Genomic DNA, 22,484 nt, shown 5'->3' with positions numbered 1-22,484 from the left:
CAACGTCCAATTTTAATAAGAACAGCTCCACTTTTGCCTTTAAAAAAGAACACCAAAGTTTCAAGTTTGAAATCCCTTATTTTACAAATGTAATTTTTAAAAAATGCATGGTGAAGTAACTTGTCCTAAAGTTACAAAGCTAATTAGTGATAGAGAAGCCAGGTCTCTGAATACCCAGTACTTTTTTTCACTCTACCATACCTTACACTATGGCCTTCCAATGGAGGAAAAAGTGTGAGTAAAGGTTTACACACAACGTCCCACACACACTGACCTGACTAAAACACTAGGTGCACTTTCAGGTCATGTGTCTCAAACTGGGATTGAGGTTGCGAGGATGGTAATGTGAGAAAGTCTCAGGCAAGTCTCAGGATAAATTATAGCCATCCTCCCAAGACAGATCTTCAAATTTTAGGGAGATTTCTTAAAAAATTAAAATCTGATAATATGCTGTATTTGTGGTAGAAATGGAGAATAAGGGAACTTCCTTGGTGGAATTGTTGAGTCATGCTATTTAAGGAAGTAGTAAAGATAAGAATGCATAGGCAAGGGTGGGGGCTAGATAACAGAATGCCCTGAAATCAAGGGAAGTCTGTATTTGCTTCAATGCAACACCTCCATCGTATAAAGTTTTCAGAAGAGTACTAGAAGTGTTCATTCCTCCTAAGATGCTAGCTGCTCCAAAAAATGAACAGCCTACAGTCAGGTGCCCCACAGAATCCATCAGCTGCTAAAGCTTCTGCTTCTCTACAGCAGCACAAGTAATAAAATTCCTGATTTTACTCCTGTGCTCATGTAAGAAAAACTATTACAGAGTTACTTTAAAAATGCTTCTGCTATCAATTTGTTACTCCCCACAGCATCCCTCTAACACTGGTATTATCACCATCGTATTGCTGAAGGAAATATCCTTAGAAGACAGTGCCAAAGCCAAAATAAGATATCTAGAATTTACAATGTTCAGATTCAATACTCAGTCCACACGCACAGTGGCATGAGCATCTCAAACCTAGTATTAATGTTTATCATTTAATTCACTAAAAAATTTTCAATTTTCACAAGGAATCTACAACCTAATAAGACCCACCCACCCAAACATGTCTCACATGACATGCCAAAGTGAATCCACTGACTTACTCCCCAAACGGCTCCTTCTCCCAATATCGCTACATCTGCTTATGGTACTACTCTTTTCTGGATAACCTAAATTCAAAATCTTGATCATCTCTTTGCATCTAATTAGTTGCTAAACACTTTAAGGGCTCTGATCATGGCACTGTCCATAACAACAAAAAAAAATTAAAAAAAAAAATTCAGTGACTTCCTGCTGCGTAGCAAATAAAATCCAAACTCTTACACCAACACAAAGGATTCAGAGCTCTCCACAATAGAGCCCCAAAGTGCCTTAATACACAGCCTAAATAACTGCTAACCTGGAAGTCTTGCTGTTACCCACACTTAACGCTTATAAAAACACATGACCTTGAGAAAGTCACTTAATCTGAGTTTTATTTTACTCAACTATAAAATGGGTATAGTAACGCTTGCCTGAAAGGACTGAGGTAATGAAAATGAGAATGTGGCTATAAATTTTAAAGTACTATAAAAATACAGACACTATCATTATGTCACGGTTATGGTAATGTTATTTATACCTGCCTTGCTCCAGAAAGGATGTAAGGTGGCCCACATAAAACAAGATAAAAAGAGTTTAAAGATGGAAACAATAAAAGAAATACTAAACAAATGTATGGACAAAAAACGGATCTACTAATCAGGCTAACAGAAATGTAAACATAATTGCCTATGCATGTGCTTTTCAGGTTAATAATTTGACCTAAACATTGTAGTTTGATTTGAAAAGGAAACTAAGTCAATTAGACAATTCAGTGTCCATAAGACTAAAAACAAACAGTTTCTACTGTAAAGACCAGGCAAGAATTCCTCCCAAAGGTCCTTATTCCATGTAATGTAATTGGACAATATCCTCAACACCTTTATCACAGCTTATTTCATAAATCATTAGACTGAAAGTCTCTTGAGGTCAAGTAATTTTTAAATTATGTTTGTATCTCTAGTAGCACCTACAGTAATTAGTTAATAAACCAAATACCTCTATATAATGGTTTCTAAGGATCTAATCTCTCCCTTCCTGTTTCAAACCATCTTGCACACCACCACATCACTCCTATCATTTTTATCACATCAGTCCCTTTTTTTAAAGCTTGGTTTAAAAGTCTCACCTTCTACACAAAGCCTTCTCTGACCGACAGCAATGGGGCAGGAGGAGAGACTGGGAGGTGGGAGACAGTCAGAAGTCTTGTGTTCTTATCTGTTATTGAATAGTTAAGTGACTGCAGGCAAGTCACTAAATCATTGTGAGAATATTTCCTCATCTGTGAAGCAAAAGCTTTAGGAAAGATTATATCTAAATTACCTTCCAGCTATAATATATTCTAGGATGCTCTGGCTCTTTCAAACTTGGACACACCCTGATCTATTCTCCGATCTTCATTATCTGTTACATATTTTAATACGTAATTACATACATTGTTTTTCAATTTTTCCTGCTTAAGTAAACATACCAAGTCCTCTGCAGCAGTCATATTTCCTTGTTATGCCCAAAGACTACAGGCATAGGACCAGGTACATAGCAGATACCCTTTATAAACTAGGATGGTAACTATCTTAAAACATTAATTATAATATTGCTTGCTGCGATATGAATCAGCCAAAAAAGGCTGTATTGTTTCATTAAGCAGACCACTAAAATAAGCGTACTAAAACAAGACAACACCTAAGTCACTTATCCATATAAAAATATACTCCCTTTAGGCATCAGTGCAACTCCATTAAGGTGATCATATGTTTAAGCACAAATGAGTCTTTTAACACACAGCATATTGTTCATTTTCCAGCCATTCCTGTTTATATCTTCTATTGCAAAGAGAAAGTTCAATAGAGGGGGGAAACCCTGCCATAATAATAATTATTATTTTATTGATTTAATTTCATATACCATTTCTATATTCCCACATAAAAAATATAAAGTTACAAAGAATTATGAAAAATAATGTGATAAACTGCACTTGCTATGACTTTCAATATTGAAGACTTAGTAAAGCTACTACACTTAGCTTTGTGCAATGTGAACACTGGCTTTTAAAAAAAAGTTAGTATAATGTATCCTCTCCGGATAAATGTCCAGGAGTTCCAGTAGTTTAAAAGAAATCTGGACCAGGTGTGGTAGCTCATGCCTGTAGTCCCAGCACTTTGGAAGGCCACAGTAGGACTGCTTAAGCTCAGGAGTTTGAGACTAGCCTAGGCAACATAGCAAGACCTCGTCCCTTAAAAAAATTAAAAATAAGATAAAATAAATAAATAAAAGATAATCTGATAAATCTAGAGGTTTGCCGATTCCTCTTTTGCTCAATTACTAGTCCTGTCAGCAAAATGTAGGCAACACTGAAAACTTGAGTATTTGCTTAATTGGGAAAAAAAAAGTAAATAAATAAATAAAACCCAAAACAAAAGAGCTCTAATAGTCATTGAGTATACAAACATATCAGTGCTCAAAAAATTCACACCCCATAGTAAAAACACAACAGTACCCCATAACCATATGCACTCTATGCAAGGAGCATCTTCAAATCAGGCTCCACTCATGCTATTTTTGTTTCCATTGTTATTACTGCTGAAACAGTTTATAAGAGCTCATCACCTGTTTAGAACACAGAAATACTTCGGTACAAACAAACCAATTTATTCCTAAGAAGAATTAAAATCTACAGTTATTCAACTACCTTTACTTATGAAATATCAATAATGCACAAAAATGTCCAGCAAAAGATGCATAAGGAAACTGCTATTCTCTGTGAACCTTAATTATTATCCCTTTCAACCACTCAAAAAGATATTTACATCCTTTAAGCAACACAGTAAGAATTAAGCAAAATGGTGACCCAAAGTTATCCCCAAAAAAGGAAAAGGAAAAAATTCATGCAGAAAGGGTACAGAAATTGAAAGCACATATGTCACTGAATCAAATCGACAACTTTCAACTCTAATGCCCAAGAAATAGTAAGTACGTTTGTTCAGACATTTAGCATTTAAGGAGGGATCAGAAAGAAGAACATGGGTGACCAAAAGGGGGCATGTTTTATCTGTGACTTGGTCTGTTCCCTAAACACAAATTATTTGAATAGTTCTAAATTCAAATGCAATCACTTTCACTAGGAAAAACACATTCCTGCTTAAAATCAGGCTTCATAGCAAGTCTTTACCGATCACAAAAACTGTGTAATTAACACAATTATATAAAGGCAAATTAATGAGTCACACAACATTATTTTTAATGGTGCTTGAAAGACTAATGCAAAGATTACAACTACGGGGTTTCAACATTAAAAAAAAACAAAAATAGCCGGTAACAGCAAGGCAATCACTACTACATAATATTACAGTCTTTCAAGTACAAAGGAAACATTCATGAAAATGAGTGACCAACTTAAAAAACACAAATAAATTCAAGATGAAGGAATACAGATTCAAGAAACAGGTCAAATATTTCAATTTTTAATAGGAAATACTTAACATTCAAATTTCCACTTCTGTTATTTTAGAACCACCTGCCTAAGATAGTCAAGGCTCTATTAAATATCTTCGGTGGCTTGAGAAGAGCAATGTAACATTTTGAGCCCTGAACTTACTCCAAAATCCACTAACTAGATGAATGGCAGATTGACAATTATTTCAAACTAAGGCAGCAATGAAACACGTTATATTTATACTGCTTTATACTACCTATTGATGCAGAGAATAGTAAATTTAAAATATGGCAGAACACTACACCTGAATTCATTTAAACCCGAATAATAGCCACTATTTATTTTTTCCTTGTCTACTGGGATTTTTGACAATGACAAAATGAAAGGAATTACAAACTAATTTAAGGGAAGAGGTTAAAAATTACTCTTACAGTAATGGTTTGGAAGCAGAACAGTCCTTTAGAAATCAAAAACAGTTGGTCAGCGGTCACATGAATTTTCAAGACCTTGATTCAAAAGTATCATTATAATTAATAGGTGGGAGAATTAAGAAAGTGACAATGAGCCGGGTGTGGTGGCTCACACCTGTAATCCAGCACTTTGGGAGGCCGAGGCGGGTGGATCACTTGAGGTCAGGAGTTCGAGACCAGCCTGGCTGACATGGTGAAACCCCACCTCTACAAAAAATACAAAAATTAACCGGGCGTCATGGTGCATGCCTGTAGTACCAGCTACTCAGGAGGCTGAGGCAGGAGAATCGCTTGAACCCAGGAGGCAGAGGTTGCAGTGAGCCGAGATCGCACCACTGCACTCCAGCCTGGGAGACAGAGCAAGACTCTGTCTGGGAAAAAAAAATAAAAAAAAAAAGAAGAAAGTGACAATGGATTTCCTAGAAATACGCAGGAAGCTACTTGACAGATGTAAAAGGAGACAGGCAGGTTATAAACTCATGTGGGTTCAAAAGTAACCTAAAATACTCTATCAAATTTGGATCACAAATTCAAGTTAGAAATAAAGCACAACAATTTTATCACATTCTTCGGAATTTGAATCATCACCTTAAAATAAACTAATTAAAAATAGAGAAATGTCTTACAAGAAAATCTATTAATATGTCAAAAATTCCAAGTGCAACCACTATGTTGCAATGGAACAATTTTAAAAATCACTAATCAATCAAAAGAAAATGAACAAACTAGTCCAAACTAAGATAAATCCAAAAAGAATTCTGAATTTAAAAAAAACTGTTTTCAAAGCACATGCTTTCTTGTAAGTATTCTACCTTATTTTCAACATTATCATTTCCACCTAAAAGAATACATAGCCCTCATTACTCACTGAAATGGATTCCAAGGCAAATGGTCGCTCCACTAGCCTAAGCCATGCTCTGATTAAGAAACACAGTTTCTTACAAAAGTTTAGGGGACCACAACAAACATATCTAAAATAAGTGGGTCACTTCTATGATTATATTTATCTAAAACCCAAATACTCCATTTGAGAATTTTGAGGAAATGAATTTTTACAATAGCACTAAAAGTGAACCAAAATATAAGGCCAGTAAACAACATCCGTCCTTTTCTGTATTACAAAAACTGTAACAGTGAAATTTTATTTGTAAAATCCAATGTACGGTTTACCATTTTGTATAAAATAACTACGGCCTCAGTAGTGGTTAAATTGCAGCTATAAAGGAAATTGTCCCGAGATAAATGGTTTCCCTATGAGAAGGCTTCACTGCTACGCTTCACCTCAGGACAATAAATCAAATTAACTGCACCTTGTCCTCTGTCCAATGACATCATCAGTTTGACCACATCTTGGGAATCGGGTGCAAAAACATATGCTATTTAAGGCATGAAATTATATTACTGCTTTTTGTCCATCCAACCTCATACTTCAGGTCTCTGAAGCAGTCATTCACCTAAAGGTTCTCTTAAAAGCTACAGATTTTTTTTTTCCTGCTGCATTCAGGGCCTGCCTACTGTGAGTGAAAGAAGAAAAATGGTGAGAACTGGTTATCTGAAATTAGCTTGCGTTTAGTCCATCAAACCTAGAATTTTGTTACACATTAAGCTGAAGACCAATGTCCCACAAAATACACAGCTAGCCACTCACAAAAATGTCTTAACATAATTTCAAAGGTTTAACACATTAGTGTTAAACCCCAGTCCTCTAATACTTCCCTCAACTATGCAGCGGTAAACATCCACCAATGAGAGACAACACCAGTCACACTCACACTCACACACACCCCGACACAAAATAAAAATGTTAAAGAAAATTTTACCCCAGGAAAGACCAAAAATCAAAATTACTGTTTCCTCTAAACAGTAAAAGTTAACCTGCCTCTCACAGGCCAACTGTCCTAAGTCTAGATAAAACATAAAATCAATTCTGACAACTTAAAGAAGAGGGGCGGGTGTGCTGGGAGAATAAGTTCCAAGATCAGGGTAAACACAATGCCTGTGTTTATTCTTCTTTTTTCACTCATTTAACCATGACACAAATACTCAAAGAAAACATAACCCCATTTTTGTTTTCAGTAATGCTACAATTAAAATAAGCAAGTCTATGACAATGAAAGCACAAAATTTACGTCAGCTCCATTTTAAATAAGAATGAAGATGTTCGAAAGGGAGCACCACAGCAAGAAATTATGAAAGTGTTAATTGGAATTTCTAATATTTAGCTACTCCACAACTCTTAGAGGAAAAGAAAAATGTCTCAGTTTCACAAATACTGCAGATCTTTACAAAGCCTTAAAGTATTTAACATGGGGGTGGGGAGCAAGCGGGGTACCTATCCCCAAAACTAAGTGATTTGGATTAAACCGAAATAAATTTCATAGGCTCTGAAAATGAAATACAGGACAGATTTTTTCCCCCTAGGCCCAATACTACTGCAAACTATAAGAAAGTCTTTTTAAGAGAAAACAAACCATATCAGACTTGATACTTAGCTATGAGCTGTTTTAATGCTAGTAAAGCCCCAAGAGAGTTTGTTTTGCCCGCGGAGGAGGGGAAAGTGTGTGGAAGTTGGTGGAGGTAGTCATTTTGGTTATTAGTAAATAAATCAAGCAGCACAGAACATGAGGCCTAGGCAACTGCTAGAGGAGCCAAGGCCTAGCTTTCCCCCTCTCTTCCCAGCACGGCCTGGGTTTGATCTCAGAGCCCTGTGGATTGCCAAGGAAAAAAAAAGAATCATATCGAACCACAAAAGCACATGGGGCGAATGTAAAATATAAACACGGCGTTGGGCTGTGAGTGGCTGTTATTAAAGGTCTGAATTACTAAACATGAGAGGCGGGGAAAGCCAGGCGGCCATTTCAATAATATAAACCTCCCCGAATTAGACATTATTCAAATGAGAAGAGGTTCGGCTAAGCAGAGAGTAAAGACGACCCAGCACCCAGCGAGAAAACACCGCCACAGAAGAAGGGAGGGGGATCCCCGTCCCTCCCCACCGACTCCCAACAGGAGAGAGGAAATCGAGATCAACTTGTCAGGCCAGCCCATTCTGGGGCAGGAGGGCAGCCCTTTACATCCAAGTTCTCGGGAGGCCTCTGGGAGCTTCTAGGGCCTCGGAGCGAGAGGCCCCGGAGGGCCACCCGCCCCGTGCGTCCCGGTCAGGCGCAAGGGGTGTGGGGAGCGGCGTGGGGGGGGCAGCGGGGAGGGGCAAAGGGAGACGGAGGTCAGACCACGCCAGGCACCTCCAGCCCAACTCGCCCGCGAAGCCCCGGCGGACGACGCAAAGGGGCTGCCGGCCGCCGGCCAGGGGCGCGCGGACCGCCCCAGAGGACATCCCCTCGGAAGGAACTTGCCCCAAGGACTCCTTCCAACCCAGTCCACCCCCTAGGGGGGCGACGCAGACCCCTGCGCGGGTTCCCCACCCCCGCCGCCCCAGGCCACCTCTTAGCGCCCACGACCGCTCACCCCTACCCACCTAGAGAGCAGGCCTGGCTTGGGTCAGGCCACCACACCGGGGACCACTGGGGCGCGGCCGAGGTGCCTGGGGCCGTGACCCCCGGGCTCAGCCCCGCTTGGACCCCCGTGCGGTGGCGGGGCGCGGGCAGGGAGCTCTCCCCGCGCGCACCCCCGGTTGCCCTGAGGGCCGCCCCCCGAGGCGGGCAGCGCCCCCCCGCCCGGGCCCGCTCCCGGGGGAAGACGCGTGCGGGTGTCCGGCCGCCGGGGTCCGCTCCGGCCCCGCCGCCTCCCCGGCATTGTGCTCGCCGCCGCCTCCATCCCCCTCCACGCCCCCCACCCCGCGCCCGCTCGGCCCCAGCCGCCCGCCCGCGCCCCACTGCGCCCCGCCAGCCCAGCAGCTATGAATATGTAAAATGTCTTTATTGTCCTCTCCCTCTGCCCCGGCCCCGCCGCCCCGCCGCGGACCCGCTCGGGTTCGGGCAAGGCGGCTAGGAGGCGGCAGCGGCGGCCGGCGGAGGAGGAGGGCCGGTGCCGGCGGGCGGGCGGCGGGCGGCGAGCGGCCAGCGGCGGCGGGGTGGGCCAGGGGCAGGAGGAGGGCGGTGGATTGCAGCCCCCTTTGCCCCTTGTCTTCCCCCTCCGCCTGGCCGCTCCGAGCCTCTTTCCCCCTCCGCTCGGCGCCCGGCGGGGGCTCCGTGCTCCCCGGCCCCCCATCTCCCCGCCGTTAATTATAATAATCCTGAGTACTAATAAATTATGCTAAGTCGCGGGGGGGGCAGCGGGAGCCGGGGTTGAGTATGAATATGAATATGTAAAATGCTGTAATGATTACCTGCTGCTGCTGCCGCCGCGGCTGAACTCTCATCTTGACTCGCTGCTCCTCCGTCCGCCATTTTGAATATTTTAACCAAAATCGCCCGGTCGATAAACCCTCCCTCGCTCTGCCTCCCCTCCCCCCTCCCGCCCTGCTTGCCTCCTCCCTCCTCTCCGCCCCCTCCCGCTCCTTCCTCTCCCCGGGCGCGCGCCAGGGGGCGCGCGAGGCCGGCGCTGTTCGCCCCGGCCCCCTCAGAAGAGCTCCACCCCCGTCCCGCGCTCTGCGCACGCGCCTTCGGGCCGCTGTGGCCTTTCGGTAGCTAAAGCAGCGCCCTCAATCTGCCCGTCACCCCTTCGCTTCGTTTTTCATCTCGGCTCTGCGCATGCGCGCCTATCTCCACGCGCCTGAAGTGTGGCCGGCGCATGCGCTCCCTCTAGCTCGGAACCAGATTATATAGTGCCATGGGCGTTTGTGATGTCTTAAGACTTCTCCCTTTTCCTCCCGCTTTGCTTCCCTCCCGGCTTCGCTCCGGTCTCCCCCAGTGGCCCGTGGCATTGTAAATGCAGGGCAAGGAGCACAGCGGCCAGGAGCGTGGGGCCGCGTGGAGGGGCAGTGGGCGGCCCGCGTGCCCTGTGCCCCGTACTTTCTTCAGGCTTTCCGCGCAGTTGAAACATTGGCAACAATGGACAAGCCGCTCCTCGCTAGGTAATTTCCGGCCCTCTGGGCAGGTAGAGGCGGAAACGACCGCAGCGGGGGCCGGGCATGAGACACCTGCTGAGCCACACGCGGGCCTCCCGCTTTAAATTTGAATCCGAACTAATCCCCGCCCCCGGCTCTGCCAATGCAGGAGACCCGGCCCCGGCAAACGCGAGGGGGAGTGTCCTGTGATTGTTTTAATTAGCCCTAAATCTCTTCTGCTCTACTTGCTTCTAACGCCCAGCTGGCTACCTCGGCAACTAGGCGTCTTATTAAGTCGCTAATTTCCGTCCTACCCTTCCTTTCTGCCTTCACGCCCCTCTGACGCCGCTCCCCTCGATCGAAACAGACCCCATCTTCTGAGGCTTTCCCCTCCTTTTTCCCGCCTTGGAACACCTTTTAAAACCTAGCAGTAAGCTGATAACTAATAAAAATGTCGAAATCAACCGTAACTTCATCGTGAATTTTATTTTACTGTGTTTCTCACAGTAAATATGGTATTGGGGAAGGGTTTCCCGTTGCACGTATCTTTCTTGGTAGCAAATGTTGCTGAGTTTTATCTTAAATGGTGAAATTCCCTGGACAAAGTCCCAGGTCTAATTATTTTACTAATTCTTAAAGCCCTAAGGTTTTTCTAGGCTTGGTTTTTTGTTTTTTCAGAATAAAAAGAAAGGTGTATTTCATGGTAAGCAAAGTTTTGTTTTTTGTTTTTTGTTTTTAAATCAGCTCTAGTTAATCTGTCTTGAGAGATACGACTGAAGCTTAAATTGGGTAGAATTGTCGGTTCTACACTTAAAAACAAAACTGATTTCCAAGTGAGAGCAATTATTTTAACGGCTAAAGTTTTAGTCATTCTAGCATGCTCGTTGAACTCCTTTAACTGTGCAAGTACAGTTAAAGCTATGGTCAGTGACAGGCAACGATTTGGGGGTGGGATTGATTTATTCGTGGTAATTAAGCTTTAGGGTGTGTGTATGAGTGTTTGAACCAAATAATTAGACCGTCCTGTAATCTAATTATTGCGAGCCACGCCAACCAGCACACTTAAGGAAATGAAATATTTAACTAGTTAATCTGGAAATATGGCCTAAGTTATATTCACCAGCATTACTGTAAGAGAAGTCTCAGAATCGTCAACCTTATTGGAAATAAGTACTATGCCCCTGCTCTGGGGGACACAAATTTGAAATCATCTCCACTAAGAAAAAGAGCTCAAATACCCTTATTTAATTTCCTATCTTCTGTTTAATCCTAGTTTTGTTCTTTGGTTCAAAAAGTAAATTAATATGACCTTCGGAAAGTCATTGAAGCTAGTGTATGTGTTATGCATTCTTTACTGTTTCACTTCTATAAAAGGAAATTTTCATGGAAAGGATTTTTATTTAAGGAAGGATAGTTCTGTGAGAACAAAAATAGCTTAAAATAGACTGTATCAAAGTTTCCTTTTCCTCCTGATGAGATATTTATGATTCCAACTGTCCCCAGTGCCTAGCACAATGCCTGGGCATAGTAGGAGTTCATATTTGTTGAAGAAAAATAGTAAATATACAGTTATATATGTTAGGATTATTTGTAAAATTAATGTAGTCTTTTGTTCAATAAAAAAATTGTAAACATCTGCATTCTTCCTTGAACTTACTAGGTGCTAAAGATAGGAAAATGTGTAAGACACTACTTTGACCTCAGCAAACTCACATATATCACTAAAAAAACAAACAAACAAACAACCTTACAATACCCTGGGAGGTGGAAACTCTTTATCCCAGTTATCTAGGATGGGAAGATTGAGGCATAGAGATGTCAGGTAACTTGCCCAGTGTCACACCACTATTAAGTGTTAGAGCTAAAATTCAAACACAGGCAAGGGACCATACTCTTAACCACTACACTAAGTTATTTGCTTTGGATCAGGCAAAATCTTGGAGATACATATGTTAGGCTGTTCATGCATTGCTATAAAGAAATACCTGACACTTGGTAATTTATAAGAAAAGAGGTTTAATTGACTCATGGGTCTGTAGGCTATACAGGAAGTATAGCACTGGGAAGGACTGTGCTTCTGGGGAGGGGAGGACTCTGGAAGCTTACAGTCATGGTGAAGGCCAAGAAGGAGCTTGTACATCACACAGGAGAACAGGTACAAGAGAAATAGTAGGGGGGCAGATGCCACACACTTTCAAAGGATCATGTCTTACAAGAACTCCCTGTCATGAGGACAGCACTAAGGGGATGGTGCTAAACCATTCATGAGAAATCTACCCCAATGATCCAATCACCTCTGTATTAGTCTGTTCTTGCACTGTTATAAAGAAATACCTGAGATGGGGTAATTTACAAAGAGGTGTAATTAGCTCCCTGTTCCACAGGCTGTGAGATACACACTTAAACAACCAGATCTCATGAGAATTCACTGTCACCAGAACAGCAAGGGGGAAATCCGCCCCCATGATCCAATCACCTCCCTCCAGGCCCCACCACCAAAATTGGGGATTATAATTTGACATGAGATTTGGTGGGGACACAGATTAAACCATTATCAGTACATGTAGTTCAGTATAGGAAGGGAACACATTAACAAACAATGTCCTTGTATATAGTGTCATAATAAAAATATAGGCCAGGTGCAGTAGTCACGCGTAAAATCCTACCACTTTGGAAGACAGGCAGGAGAATTGCTTGACACCAGGAGTTCAACACCAGCCTGGGCAACACAGTCCCTGTCTACAAAAAGCAAAAAGTTAAGGTGGGTGTGGTGGCACACACCTATGGTTCCAGCTCCTTAGCTCCTTAGTAGGCTCAGGTGAGGGATGAGGACTGCTTGAGGGCAGGAGTTCGAGGCTGCAGTGAGCTGTGATGGTGCCACTGCACTCCTGCCTGGGTGACAGAGTGAGACTCTGTCTCAAAAAAATGCTTTTAATAAATAAATACAAATAAAAAGGTGTAAGTGGATGAGAACTTAACTTCACATGGAAACAAAGAGCAGCTCTATTATAATTCCCAAAAAGTAGAAACAATTCAAATGTTCTTCATATGAATGAATAAACAAACATTCATACCACGGAATACTACTCAGCAATTGAAAAAAATGAACTACTGTCATATGCAACAACTTCAGTGAATCTCAAAGGCATTGTGCTGACTGAAAGAAGCCAGTCTCAAAAGGTTATATACCATGTACTGTATGGTTCCATCTATATGACATTAAGGAGATAACAAAACTATAGTGATGGAAAACAGATCAGTCATTGCCAGGAGATAGTTACACAGGAAGATGTAATTATAAGGGATAGGCACAAGGGAAATTTGGAGGAGGAGGGTGGTTAATGGAGTTGTTCTGTATCCTGAGTGTGGTAGTGGTAACACAAATCTGTACATATAGTAAAATACACATGGCACAGTAGTGCAGGTGAGTGGTGGTTACTTCTGCCTAGCTGTTACCAGTACTGGATGGATGTTCCTTAGTAACAGCCCTAAAGTATCAACGGGAATGTGTTCCATCTGTCTTGCTAAAGTGCAACACACAGGCTCCCTTGCAGCTAGGTGTGGCCATGTGACAAAATTTTGACCATTGAATTATAAAGAGTTAATTTGGTGGAATTTCTGGGAACACTTTTTAAAGAAGCAAGTTTTGGGAGGCTGAGGCGAGAGGATTGCTTGAGGCCAGGAGTTCAGGGCCAGCCCTGGCAACATATGAGACCATATCTCTACAGAAAATTTAAAAGTTAGCTGGGTATGGTGGCACATGCCTGTAGTCCCAGCTACTTGGGAGGCTTAGGTGGGAGGCTCACTTGAGCCGGGAAGGTTAAGACTGCAGTAAGCCTTAATCTCACCACTGCAGTCCAACCTGGGTGACACAGCAAGACTGTCTCAAAAAAATAAAACAAGCAAGTTTGTTCTTCCTCTTTTTTTTCTCTTCCTGCTGCCCAGAATGCAGATGTGAAGACTGAAATACCTGCAGTGTTCTTGGGCCTTGAAGTGCCATTTTTTTCAAAAGACCACGCCCTGTTAGGAGCAATTAGCAGATCAGACCTTCACAGAGGGAAGCACAGGACTGGGACTGGCACAGCCTTCCTTGTACTGGAGTTAACTCTTGGTGCTACCACATGGTTTTGTTAAAGACCGGGGAATCTAGACACTGGCAAATGTATTTTAATGATTATAATTGCCTTAAGTGACTAAATTAAAAATTATCACTTTTTATAAACATCCCCAACATTTCACCTGTTCGTAAAGATGAACATTCTAATCTAGCAAATTAATTTGTGGCCTAGGGATGCATTTCATAACTAATTAATCTTACAGCAGAGGCTTTCAAACTATGTTCCATGGAGTCCTCAGTGCCAGCCTTGATGAAAAACAAGCCCTCTACGTCCCCTTCAGCTAGAATGGTTCTGCTCTACCTGTATTGGAGTTCAAGGTGAGATTTTGTTTAAAAACATGATTATCACTGCATATATATGTGTGTGTGTGTGTATGTGTGTGTGTACATATATATATATATCTAGAAGTATATAAAATCAAGAAAAAAAAGGATGCCATTACTCTTTAGCATTTTATTGATACTTTGGCAAGGGTAAAAAGTAAATGAAATTAATTGGTACAAATATTGGGAAGTCATAGAAATTGTCATTTTTATGTGTAAGTTATTGTCTATGTAGAAAATACAAGAAAATCAATTGAATCGTTGTTAGTATAGATAAAATACACACACAAGTAATTTCATATCTATATTTTATATATATATAATGAAATACACTGTTTTGGAAGATTCAACCAAGGTGCATATACTATAAATACATCAAGCTTAAAGGTGCATATACTATACATACTATTGAGCAAGCTTGGCAAAAGAAACTTTAAAAAGTTTTCAAGGCTGGGCGTGGTGGCTCAAGCCTGTAATCCCAGCACTTTGGGAGGCCGAGACGGGCGGATCACGAGGTCAGGAGATCGAGACCATCCTGGTTAATACGGTGAAACCCCGTCTCTACTAAAAAGTACAAAAAACTAGCCGGGCAAGGTGGCGGGCGCCTGTAGTCCCAGCTACTTGGGAGGCTGAGGCAGGAGAATGGCGTGAACCCGGGAGGTGGAGCTTGCAGTGAGCTGAGATCTGGCCACTGCACTCCAGCCTGGGCGACAGAGCAAGACTCCGTCTCAAAAAAAAAAATAAAAAATAAATAAAAAATAAAAAGTTTTCAAGCCAGGCATGGTGGCACACGCCTGGAGTCCCAGTTACTTGGGAGGCTGAGGAGAGAGCTTTGCTTGAGTCCAGGAGTTTGAGACTAACCTAGGCAACATAGAAAGAGACTGTCTCTTAGAAAAAAACCAAAGTTTTCAAGATAAAATGATGGTGGCCATTGGGTATGAAGCACTGGGACCCTCATCTCCTTTTTGTCCATGTCTTATAGTGTATCCAGTTTTTCCAAGGAAGATTTTGATCCTGCCTCAGGTATTTCCATGGTCTTTCCCCCTTGAGCAGGTGGAGAGGCCTTCTACTAAATTAATGAATGTAAACTGATCACATGCCTTAACATTCATAAAAGGATGTCACACTGACTGTAGCTGACTACTGTAATTTATGTTCCTACCCTTAATGTACAGTGTAGAATATTTCTACTTCTCGGAAATCTTTACAATTCATTACTTATCAAAAAGCTCAATATCACTTATGGAGAACTATCTGATGGATACATAGCCATTTTCTCTTCTAATTCAGAGTCAGCAAATACTGTATATGACACTGCTCTTGCTACTTACTATCCCTTCCACGCCCCTGGGCAACTTCTTTAATCTATAACCCTTTCTTATGCTGAGCCTAGACTCTTGCTCAAACACGATTCTACCCAACCAGTGCTTTGAGCAGCCATTGGCATCTCCTCGGCATTGGCATGCAATATAAAATCCATTTGCTATTTCACCTCTAGATACTTTTAAAAGCCAAACTGTCAGAAAGCCATGCACTTGAAATACATCATTTTGTCCCCTGTAAGATTCTTTCCTAGAATCGTACTTTGGACTTATGTCATCAGCCTACATTAAAATCATAAGAAGAAAAAACTCTTAGAAGTTATCATATTTACTGTAGGGGTGTTGTTGGAGTATCTGTCCTTTTTCTGAGGATTACTTTTTAGCATCTGAAGGGCAGAGGTTAAGTAACTTGCCCAGGTTTACACAGTAAAGTCAGAACTAGGAATTGAACCAAAGATTGCCTGATTCCATATCCTCTGTTCCTTTCTTCTCTGAGCGCCCAGATTTGTTCACCGCCTTAGTTGCCAGGTCCTGCCCCAACCTGCCTTCCCCTCGCATCTAGACATTCAATCCTTCACTTCGTTTCCATGCAATGAGGTGCCTATTTTTCCCCCTACATTTATTGACATTTCTACCCTTCCTGTTTTTTCCTGCCTCTTTTTATTCTTCCTCATAAGTGTTCTCTAGATAAACTCTCCCTGCATTTACTCAACAACCCATTACAGTCTGACATCTGCTCCAGTGATTTTCCTGAAATTACTTTATTGGAAACCACTGATGACCTCCTAACTGCCAAATCTGATGACATCTTCACTCCTCATCTTGCCCCATCTCTCGGCAATTTGACAATGTTGATCGTTTCTTCCTTCTCAAAGCCATCTCTGCTTCTGGTCTCAATGACAAATTGCTCTTCAATTTCTCCTCTGATATCTCTAACTCTTCTTGATTTTCCTCACTGGATCCTCTTTTTCTTTTCTTTTTTTTTTTTTTTTTTTTTTGAGACGGAGTCTTGCTCTGTCTCCCAAGCTGGAGTGCAGTGGCGCGATCCTGGCTCACTGCAAGCTCCGCCTCCTGGGTTCACGCCATTCTCCTGCCCCAGCCTCCCGAGTAGCTGGGACTACAGGCGCCCGCCACTGCGCCCGGCTCATTTTTTGTATTTTTAGTAGAGACGGGGTTTCACCGTGGTCTCGATCTCCTGACCTTGTGATCCGCCCCCCTCGGCCTCCCAAAGTGCTGGGATTACAGGCGTGAGCCACCGCGCCCGGCTTGGATCCTCTTTTTCTTCCCATTAAATACAGGACTCTCCGAGGTTCTGCTTATGTCCCTCTCATGTTGCAAGCCTGTTTGGTGTCATTATCTATCCCAATTTCAACTATTAATATCCCTCTGAAGATGACCTACTCCTTCAGTCCCCATCTCTCCTCTGATTGTCAGACTGTTACATTTGACTCCTTCACTAGAGTATAAACTATCAATGACTAGACTTTATCTTCTTTTTTTTAATCTTCTTATTCTTAATGTTACAGTACAAGCCTGGATATAGTCGATGCTTAACATTTTTTAAACAAATTTTCGGCCGGGCGCGGTGGCTCAAGCCTGTAATCCCAGCACTTTGGGAGGCCGAGACGGGCGGATCACGAGGCCAGGAGATCGAGACCATCCTGGCTAACACGGTGAAACCCCGTCTCTACTAAAAAATACAAAAAACTAGCGGGGCGCGGTGGCAGGCGCCTGTAGTCCCAACTACTCGGGAGGCTGAGGCAGGAGAATGGCGTGAACCCGGGAGGCGGAGCTTGCAGTGAGCTGAGATCCGGCCACTGCACTCCAGCCTGGGCGGCAGAGCGAGACTCCGTCTCAAAAAAAAAAAAAAACAAAAAAACAAATTTTCTTGCCTACTTCTCGCTGTGTTTTAATGACCATCTAATGTCATGTAAAAAGCCTTTATTTATTCATAAACATTCATCGAGTACCTACCATATACTTGGCATTGCTCTAGGCAAAACATTTCCTTTGGATTTCCGGAACATCCTAGGATCAGTACACATTTAGTTCCACCTTTTTATCTTCCAAGTCTACAACTATAATTCTAGATTTTATCCATTCAGATTCACAATTCTTCACATTTTAATATCTTTGACATCAAGATGCACCTTACAAAGGTTTGATAAGAAAACACTGTGTCATAGTTTAATTGGTAGCATTTTTTTGTTTTTGAGACAGGGTCTCATTCTGTCCCCCAGGCCGAGTGCAGTGGTATGATCGTGGCTCACTGCAGCCTCAACCTACCGGGTTCCAGTGATCCTCCCACCTCAGCCTCCCAAATAGCTGGGACTACAGGGGTGTGCACTACCACACCCAGTTAATTTTTTATTTTTTGTAGAGACAGGATCTTGCCATGTTCCCTAGGCTGCTCTCGGACTCTTAGACTCAAGCAATCCTCCTGCCTCGGCTTCCCAAAATGTTGGGGTTTCAGGTGTGAGCCACTGCACTGGGTCTTGGCAGCATTTTCTAATGGCACATAAAATAATGGTGCATCTTACAATGACATTTTAAACTCTATAAAATGTAATGATTTTATACTGATAATTAAGGGTTATAAACTTCATTCTATTATGTTTGGTCATCTGATAAATGTTTAGTAATTCTCAGTGTTCTAGACTTTGTAAGGTAAGAAAAATATATTTTTAAAGGATTTTCAATAAGGGTTAAAACTAAAGGAAAAGGACTTACAATGGCACAATAATTTCACAAATCTAAACATTTCCTCTGCTGCAAATATTCAGCAATGACAGATGAAATAGAAAAAGAGAAAACCAAAAAGAAACAGACTCAAAAGTAATAATCATTTCCACAAACCAGGAAGAGCACATAAATGCAGACTATGAGTAGGTTAGCTGCCTTGAGGCAGGCAGTAAGGATTTTAGCACCACAAAGAGGAAGGACCAGAACTAGGCTCTGGGCTTGGAAGCATCCTGCCCCTCTGCACACAGGTACACATTTTTTTTTTTTTGATAATTGGTAGATATTTTAATATCTACATATTACATAAATCAAAATCCAAAACTCAAACTATAGCATTTTATGATACAGAGAAATCTCATGTTTACTCCAGTCTCACTTTCCCTCCTCTTTAGGAAATCATTTTTATTGGTTTGTTGTGTATTCTTCCAACAGCTCTTCTCGCAACTATATTTATATTCTTATTTCTCTTCCTTTTTTTTTTTTTTTTTTTTGAGACAGGATCTCTCTATTATGTTACCCAGGCTGGAGTGCAGTGGCTATTCACATTCACAGGCACAATCATAGCTCACTGTAGCCCAAACTTCTGGGCTCAAGTGATCCTCCCGCCTCAGCTTCCTAAGTAGCTGGGACCACAGGCATGTGGTGTCTCTCCCTTTCTTAAAAGGATAGCACACCCTTTTACACAAAAGACAGCACACCATATGCACTGTTCTGTACCTTGCTTTTGTCGCTTAACTGTATGTACAGAAGATTGTTCCATATCAGGACATGGAGATTTTACTTTCTTTTTTAAGGCTCTGTCTACTTCATTGTGTACATGAACCGTGGTTTACTCAGCCAGTCCTCTCTTGCTGGACACATGCTATTTACAGATAAATGTTCTCTGTTACTCTCAATATCACAATGAACAGCCTTGTACCTGTGTCATTTCCCACACAGTTTTGTGAATGGAGGCTGAGTAAAATTGTGGCCTAACTTCTGCCTAGGGCTACAGCTTTATAGGATGTTGAAGATTTAGCCAAGTAGGAAGACAAAGACACAGTCTTACAACCAGGAAGTGAGTGAAACCACCCTCTGGATCATTCTCCTAAGATCTAGTTATAGATTAGAAGCTTGAGAAGTAGGGTGGAGGTAAATGTAAAACTAGTAAACAGGCCAGCACAGTGGCTCACACCTGAAATTCCAGCACTTTGGGAGGCCAAGGTGGGCGGATCACCCAAGGTCAGGAGTGGCCAGGAGTGGTTAGGAGACCAGCGTGGCTGACATTTCGAAACCCCATTTATACTAAAAATACAAAAAGTAGCTGGGCATGGTGGCATGTGCCTGTAATTCCAGCTACTTGGGAGGCTGAGGCAGGAGAATCGCTTGCACCCAGGAGGCAGAGGTTACACTGAGCTGAGATTGCACCACTGCACTCCAGCCGGGACAACAGAGCGAGACTCCATCTCAAAAAAAAAAAAAAAAAACTAGTAAACAACAAATAAGAGACAGAAAGAGGCTTCAAAACAAATATGTATATTGGATGGTTATAAATATATATTTCAAAAATGAAATACTTATGTTTATATGTTAATATGTTATATTTAATTTAAATATTAAATAAATGGGGAATTTGCATTTAATTTATGTTTGAATTATGTTTAACTTGTATTAAGACAATTTATCCTTTTTTTTCTTTGAGACAGAGTCTCGCTCTGTCACCCAGGTTGGAGTGCAGTGGTGTGATCTTGGCTCACCACAACCTCTGCCTCCGTGGTTCAAGCGATTCTCCCACCTCAGCCTCCTAAGTAACTGGGACCAGAGACACATGCCACCACACCCAGCTAATTACTTTATTTTGTAGAGATGAAGTGTCACTATGTTGCCCAGGCTGGTCTCAAACTCCTGGATTCCAGCAGTCCTCCTGCCTCAGCCTCTTGAAGTGCTGGGAGTACAAGCATGAGCCACCACACCCAGTAATTTATCCAATTTGGCACTTAACCCATCAGGGCAACTGCCAGCTGTGCCCAAGGCCAGAGCATATCCGCTGAATTTCTGCCCATTTCATGAAATTTTCTAGGGGACATAGGGGCATAAGGAGCTTTAATGATCCTCTGACAAAGCTGAATGAACAAAAGAGCAAGAGAGAACACTCTGCTCCATTCTGGCAACTTGAGGACTGCAGTGCTTTGTGGGAGGGATCGGAAGCACCAATCAAAAGCACTAGTAGTGCTTGGAGAGGGAAGCTTAAGTAGACAAAGGGGCATAAAATGAGGATGCCATGGGTAACTGATCACACCTACTGAGGAGGGAAGAGAGTTATGAGAATGGTTATGTGTGGGTTCTGGCATCAGCCACACCCAGGATTGATCCCAGGCTTGCCTCTCACTGACTGTTTAACCTCACATGAAGATCTTGAAAGCCCCTGTACACTGGGGTCCTCCCCTGTAAAATGGGGATTGCAGTGCTTTCTTAGTGCTCCACGTATTGTGAGTACTGATAAGATTTTGTGAGATACTTATGAGATCTCACCAGAAATAGCCACAGAAACCAGTCCTACATGTAGGCAGGGCAAGAGCCAGACACGAAAGCCACACAAGTCAGCATGTTGAGCAGAAGAAATAATAGGGAGAATGCAAACTGAGGTTTATTGAGCTATTGTTCTTTTATTTCACTTTAGTTCCACAAATACCATTATTCAGAGATAAAAACCCTAAGTCCTTCCTGCAAGACAATCTGAGTCTACTGAGCATCACCAGTGTGGGTCAAGTGCACGTTGTGAAGTACATGTAGATCAGGGGAGCTCAGAGCAGATGCATCTAACTCCTAACTCAGACAGGAATCAGTGGCCAGGAGTTGTTCAGAGCCAGGGGGATGAAGGTGAAGGAGGAGCCTTGGACAGCCACTGGCTTTTTGAGTGGGTGGCTGGGGACCCCTTAGAAAGACAAGACATACAAGAGGGGGATCATGGTTGGAGGTGAGGACCTGAAGACTGTTTGAGTGTAGGACCACTGCTTTCAAATAGAGCGGATGTAGGGTACAGGAAGGGGCTAAATGTGCATGACTGAAGCCAGCACAGTTGTCCCGTAGAACTGATGTTTATGGTTTCTTTTGGATAAACATAGAAATTCATCCTCCCAGTCTTAAAACTTGAGAAAGTTACATATATATAAATTTACATTGAAGTACAAAACGTTTGTTTTATCTGAGTTCCTTTCTCAGGAAACCAAACATCAGGCCTCCCAGATAGTATCAAGGAATTGAAACTTACCAGATCACTGCATCTGGACAGTGAAACACCAGACCCCTCACCCGTCATGAGTGCCTAGCCGGCCACCTGCTTCCTGTTGACCGACTCCTCTTCCTTACCCCTCACTAATTTCTGTTTTCCCATACATGGTTACATTTCTTCCCTGCTATATAAACTTCTAATTTTAGTTGGTCAGGGAAATAGATTTGAGACCAATCACCCGTCACCTTGGCTGCAGCACCTAATTAAAGGCTTCTTCCCTGGTCATACTCATTGTCTCAGTGATTGGCTTTCTGTGTGGCAAGCAGCAGGACCTAGACTGAACCCCTGGCATTTCAGTAACATTACCTCAGTTAAATCTTATGCCATTCTTGGAAAGTGCTATGGTTTGGATGTGGTTTGCCTGTCTTCACCAAATCTCATGTTGAAATGTGATTACCCTGTGTGTCTGTGTTGAGAAGTAGGGCATGGTGGGAGGTGTTTGGGTCATGGGGACAGGTCCCTCCTGAATATCTTGGTGCTGTCCTTGTGCTAGTGAGTGATTTCTTGCTCTGGTGAGACTGGTTTAGTTCTCACAGGAATGGATTAGTTCCCCCAAGAGTGGGTTTCTGTAAATCCAGGATGCCTCTCTGGTGTGGTCCCTCTTCATGCTTGCTTCCCCTTTGACCTTCTCCTCTGTGTTTCAATGCAGCACAAAAGCCCCACCCACCAGAGGACAATCCGGAGCTTAAAAAACCCTGCGAGCTAAATAAACCTTTTTCCTTTATAAGTTACCCAACCCCAGGTAT

At 42.5% G+C, this 22,484-nt stretch overlaps 1 protein-coding gene across 2 annotated transcripts in view; it reads right to left on the bottom strand.

The window, feature by feature from the left end:
- Positions 1–9,580, bottom strand: part of POU2F1 (POU class 2 homeobox 1) — a 185,023-nt gene extending 175,443 nt beyond the window's left edge. Inside the window, exon 1 of one of the 2 annotated variants that reach the window (XM_001088884.5) lies at positions 9,303–9,580. In XM_001088884.5, the coding sequence (XP_001088884.2) occupies positions 9,303–9,363 (61 nt within the window). In that variant the 5' untranslated portion in view covers positions 9,364–9,580. The remainder of the gene's footprint in view (positions 1–9,302) is intronic. The other variant, XM_028850084.2, reaches the window with a different exon arrangement.
- Between the last annotated feature and the right edge of the window lie 12,904 nt (positions 9,581–22,484).

Source organism: Macaca mulatta, chromosome 1, assembly GCF_049350105.2.
Source record: "Macaca mulatta isolate MMU2019108-1 chromosome 1, T2T-MMU8v2.0, whole genome shotgun sequence".
Classification (NCBI taxonomy): domain Eukaryota; kingdom Metazoa; phylum Chordata; class Mammalia; order Primates; family Cercopithecidae; genus Macaca; species Macaca mulatta.
Note: the sequence above shows the minus strand (reverse complement) of the source record. Positions and strands in the feature narration are given on the sequence as shown.